Here is a 4687-nt window from a genome sequence, read left to right as displayed (position 1 = left end):
GTGTGTGTGTGTGTGTGTGTGTGTGTACCTTTAGAAATTTAGTCTCAATGACAGCCTGTCGGTGTAGACGATAAACGTGGACCCGTGTTTGATTGGAGAAGGGAAGGGAGGTTTTGATCCCGTCCACCTGCAGAACAAACACACACGTTAGGGCTGGTTCTGAACTTCCCATGCTGTGTGTCGATGAGCAGCGCTTGTTTACGGGACCAGTCATTGGAATGGTAGTCGTGTCTCACCAGTACTCTGCCTGGGTAGTCCACTGAGAGTGTGTATGTGTTGCCGTAGACTTTAACAGTCACCACTTTAGCGTATGACACTCTTTTGTTGCCACGGTTGTTATTCTCCAGGTTCACCTGCAATCCAGCACAACAGGAGCAGAAAGACCTTTTAGTAGGATTAATAAGACTAATTACTTGATCTTCTGACATAGATGTACAGTAGATGACAGACTGTCTTCCAGTTGGGCTCAGGGATGTGAGCTTGAGCACGTGTGAGAACAAATATTCAAGCTTTTTACTTAACACCATGTAAGAATACTCCATTGCAAGTGAAAGGCATCAGTGTGTTGGTTGTGTGCTGCTGCGATGGTTTATGCTTTGTTTATTGTGATTTTAACTGAACTCATATATTTTACATTCCATACATGTTGGTCATAAAACTGAAACTATGTGTGTCAGTGACCAAATAAATCTCATCCCTAACAAACTCATGTTTTGGTTGATTAGAATGGACTCTAACTGGGCATGTTTAGTGTTGTTCAATTATTGTTTATAGTGTCATATCCTACCTAGACTTATGTCAGGACACTTCACAGATAGACATGCACGTTCTCCCCTCCCTCACCTCAAAGTGCGTTAGACCCGTCGCATTTCCACAAACGCTGGCCAGCTTGTAGACACAGTTTCCCTGGAAGTCAAACTTGCGTCCATCGAAGGACAGAAAGTGTGGATCTCCGTGCGCAGAGCACGACTTGAAGCCGATTGGATAACAGCCCTGGACTCCGTCCACGGTGCTGCACTTCTCTCCGGGGCGACAGGCGGTGGGCTTACACTGCACCTCCTGTGTCGCTGCATCACACACACACTTCTCGTTACACAGCGAGTCTGCCCAGAACACTTCGCCCGGCAGGTAGTAGCGGTCGTTATGGTTACAGCCACAGCCCTTCTCCTTAATAACACACCTGGCAAAGACAAATAAAAAGTCATGTAGCAGCTGTTAGTCTTACGTGGTTTCATGTCCCTGCAGCTCCTAACTTCAACTCAATTCAGTTTTATTTCTATTGTAAAATCCTAACAGGCGTTATCTCAAGACACTTTACAGATAGAGGTCTAGACCACACTATCATTTACAGAGACCCAACAATTCCTCCATGCAGGGGGGGGGTTCTTCCTTCATTAGACAATGCTGAAGTTCGCATCCAATTGCAGCTTTCAATTCAGCAGTTAAGGGGAAATTTAAGGGAGACTTAAAGCTGAAGTTAGCTTCCGATTGACCACATTAGACCGGATCCAGATCCAAAACCACTATACCTAGACTCAAGAAGAACAGGGGAATCTCCCTTTATTGCATTTTCACAAAGAAAAATAGAAATGTTGTACTCACACTTTTCCACTGAGGACATATCCCGGCTCACAGAAACAGCCCTCCACACAGATCTTAGGGCACACCTCTGGCTGGGGTCCACAGCTGGGGGGACAGGCGGAGCCGCAGACCTGGTACTGGCTGTGGGCGGGACATGCAACAGCTGGACAGACAGAGAGAAGTGGAGATGGTATGTCAAAGGGTGTTTAATACATGTTTATTGTAATATTTCTATTCTATATAAATATTCTTGACAGTTGCGGTACTTAGCTCTATTGTTTATTGTTAATTTCCTTAATAAGTTTTTTGTCTGCACAAGTTAAAACCTACAGGCCAGCTATTGTAACGTTGAACATTGTAACACTAAAGTGTCTATATTTCTTATAAATTAAACTATGACAAACAGGAAATGACTTAGTGACTGTCAGTGAGTGTATTTGGAGTTATTTGCAGTTTTCAGAACCACCCTGTTGAGCTCTCTCTATATAAATGATACTTACAGCAGTTGGCCAATAATCTCCATGGCAACACTGATGCGCCAGCATTCTGGCACTTTGCCATGTAGTTGCTCAGGGCCTCACACAGCACTTCTTTCCGTCCTTCATTAGTGCAGACATCATACAGACAGTAGGAAAGAGGCTTTTGTACCGGCACTGTACCATGACAGCCAGAGAAAGGTCCCTTTGTATCGCTCATAATCCCGCAGTACTCTGGACCCGTGTACCTGAGGACGAGCAGAGGACAAAATGAAAAGACATATGATAATTCAGCATCAGTTGAGTTTTTCCCAGCCCAGGGGATGGCAGTGGTCGGTCGGTCGGACCAAACCAAAGCGTAAAAAAAGAAATGGCTAAATGTGTATTTTGGATGTTTTTCCCACGAGTATGAAAGAAGACATGTTAATTAAACAAATTTGTCTAAAACCTCCAAATTTGAAATTGATGTTTTTGCCTTAAGTGAAAGCAGCAGATCCATTTTTGCCATACACTCTCAGTATATCACACAAAGGGATCAACCTCCCAGGGACATCTGTAGAAACAACTCTGGTAGTTGGAGCGGCTGTAGACGTCCCCGTTACCTTATGCGGTCCTTGTCCGAGCACTGGGGACACTTTCCGTCGCAGTAGTGGAAGCAGAAGGGGTCGTAGTCCTCGATGCTCCACCGCCCCGCCCAGTGGGTCACGTTCGCCGCTGTGCTGCCTCCGGCGGCTGCCAGCTCGTCCTCCTTGATCCCGTTGTAGTTGCCACAGAGCCCACCAACGTTACCATAGTAACTGCTGCTGATGGTCACCATGATTTGTGTTGACCAATCAAAAGTAATCACAACGCCAAAATCACTTTGTATTACGCATTTAATTCCAGATTTTGTGATGGAGATGCCGCCTGCTTCAAGAAGGACAGGAAGTGTTGTCTTAATCCCGTCCACCTAGAGACAGAGGGACAGAGAGGACAAATTCAGAACATAATTCAATCTTAAATGTTAATTTTAAATATGACTGTTTATTGAGTTCTGTCCAAATGTTTGGACTTGAAACTTTGTCATAACCATAGTCCTCAGATTGGACAGATAGTCTAGCTAGCTGTCTGGATTTACCCTGCAGAGACCTGAGGACCACGGTAACATAGTCCCAGTTGGACAGATAGTCTAGCTAGCTGTCTGGTTTACCCTGCAGAGATCTAGACCAGTAACCATAGTCCTCAGATTGGACAGATAGTCTAGCTAGCTGTCTGGATTTACCCTGCAAGACCTGAGGACCAGGTAACCATAGTCCTCAGATTGGACAGATAGTCTAGCTACTGTCTGGATTTACCCTGCAGAGACCTGAGGACCAGGTAACCATATTCCTCAGATGGACAGATAGCTAGCTAGCTGTCTGGATTTACCCTGCAAGACTGAGACCAGGTAACCATAGTCCTCAGATTGGACAGATGTCTAGCTAGCTGTCTGGATTACCCCTGCAGAGACTGAGGACCAGGTAACCTAGTCCTCAGATGGACAGATAGTCTAGCTAGCTGTCTGGATTTACCCGAGCAGAGCCTGAGGACCAGTAACCATAGTCCTCGATTGGACAGATAGTCTAGCTAGCTGTCTGGATTTACCCTGCAGAGATCTAGGGACCAGGTAACCATAGTCCTCGATTGGACAGATAGTCTAGCTAGCTGTCCCTGTTTTACCCTGCAGAGACCTGAGGACCACGTAACCATAGTCCTCAGAAATCAACCAGAGGTTAGCGCTCCAACACAGAGGAAGAGGACGTTCTGCCAAAATAAGGGACATCTGGGGCTACCGGATACACTTAACCAAAGTAGTTATCTATCATTATTAAAATACATTTTTATTGTCTTTTATTTTAAGTGTCCCAAGAGTGACAGAATATTCCAAACGTATCCAAAGTTCTTTTGTGGGTGACAGCAGTCTGGAGTAAGACCCACCAATATGACGCCTCTTTCAGTCGGGATGAATATGCGGTGGCCCAACATCTCCACAGTGACTGAACGCACAAAAGAGCCTACATCGTTCCCACGGAGCTCATTCTTGCTGGTCACAGTTACCTTCGGCAGGGTCAGGTCGAGCCCTGAGGAAGGCAGGAGAGAACCTGTCAACACCTGCAAGTGTGTATGCGTCCTGCAGTCTTCAGTGAACAAACTGTGTGTGGTTTGTATATCCTGCAGCTCATGTTTGATTTGGTGCATGACGACTCACAGCAGGACACAATGCATTACATTTTGTCGTTTGTACCAATTCAGAAATATTTAATATTTAAATGGGCATGCATGCAGCATCATTTCTTTCCAGAAGCAGTGTACACGTCACCCTGGTGAGTTCTATGGAAAATGTATCGAACTGGCTGTGTAAACCAATGTATCTCTCTCTGTTAGGTAGGTGCAAACCTGTGGTGTTGACGAGGACGTAGGTGCAGGTTCCCTGGAAGGAGTAGTCCCAGCCGTCAAACGTTCTGTAGTGGGGGTCACCTGTAGCCCAGCATGTGGCCTTGGAATCGGGAACACACACGCCTCGGCCTTGTGTCACCTTACATTGCTCCTTTACCCTGCAACGGACCTCAGCACAGGGGTCTGGAACACACACACACACACACACACACACA

The 4687-nt window shown here is 45.9% G+C and overlaps 1 protein-coding gene across 1 annotated transcript in view; it reads right to left on the bottom strand.

Annotated features, from left to right (window-relative positions):
* LOC116690594 (IgGFc-binding protein) overlaps positions 1-4687 on the bottom strand; it is a 17645-nt gene that overhangs the window by 3473 nt on the left and 9485 nt on the right. The window contains exons 13-20 of the mRNA XM_032517672.1: positions 4473-4655; positions 4014-4156; positions 2660-3006; positions 2082-2305; positions 1603-1744; positions 844-1180; positions 237-353; positions 29-127 (exon numbers count right to left, since the gene is read on the bottom strand). Of these exons, the coding sequence (XP_032373563.1) occupies positions 29-127; positions 237-353; positions 844-1180; positions 1603-1744; positions 2082-2305; positions 2660-3006; positions 4014-4156; positions 4473-4655 (1592 nt within the window). The remainder of the gene's footprint in view (positions 1-28; positions 128-236; positions 354-843; positions 1181-1602; positions 1745-2081; positions 2306-2659; positions 3007-4013; positions 4157-4472; positions 4656-4687) is intronic.

The sequence above is a fragment of the Etheostoma spectabile genome, chromosome 6 (assembly GCF_008692095.1).
Source record: "Etheostoma spectabile isolate EspeVRDwgs_2016 chromosome 6, UIUC_Espe_1.0, whole genome shotgun sequence".
In the NCBI taxonomy this organism is placed as follows: domain Eukaryota; kingdom Metazoa; phylum Chordata; class Actinopteri; order Perciformes; family Percidae; genus Etheostoma; species Etheostoma spectabile.
Note: the sequence above shows the minus strand (reverse complement) of the source record. Positions and strands in the feature narration are given on the sequence as shown.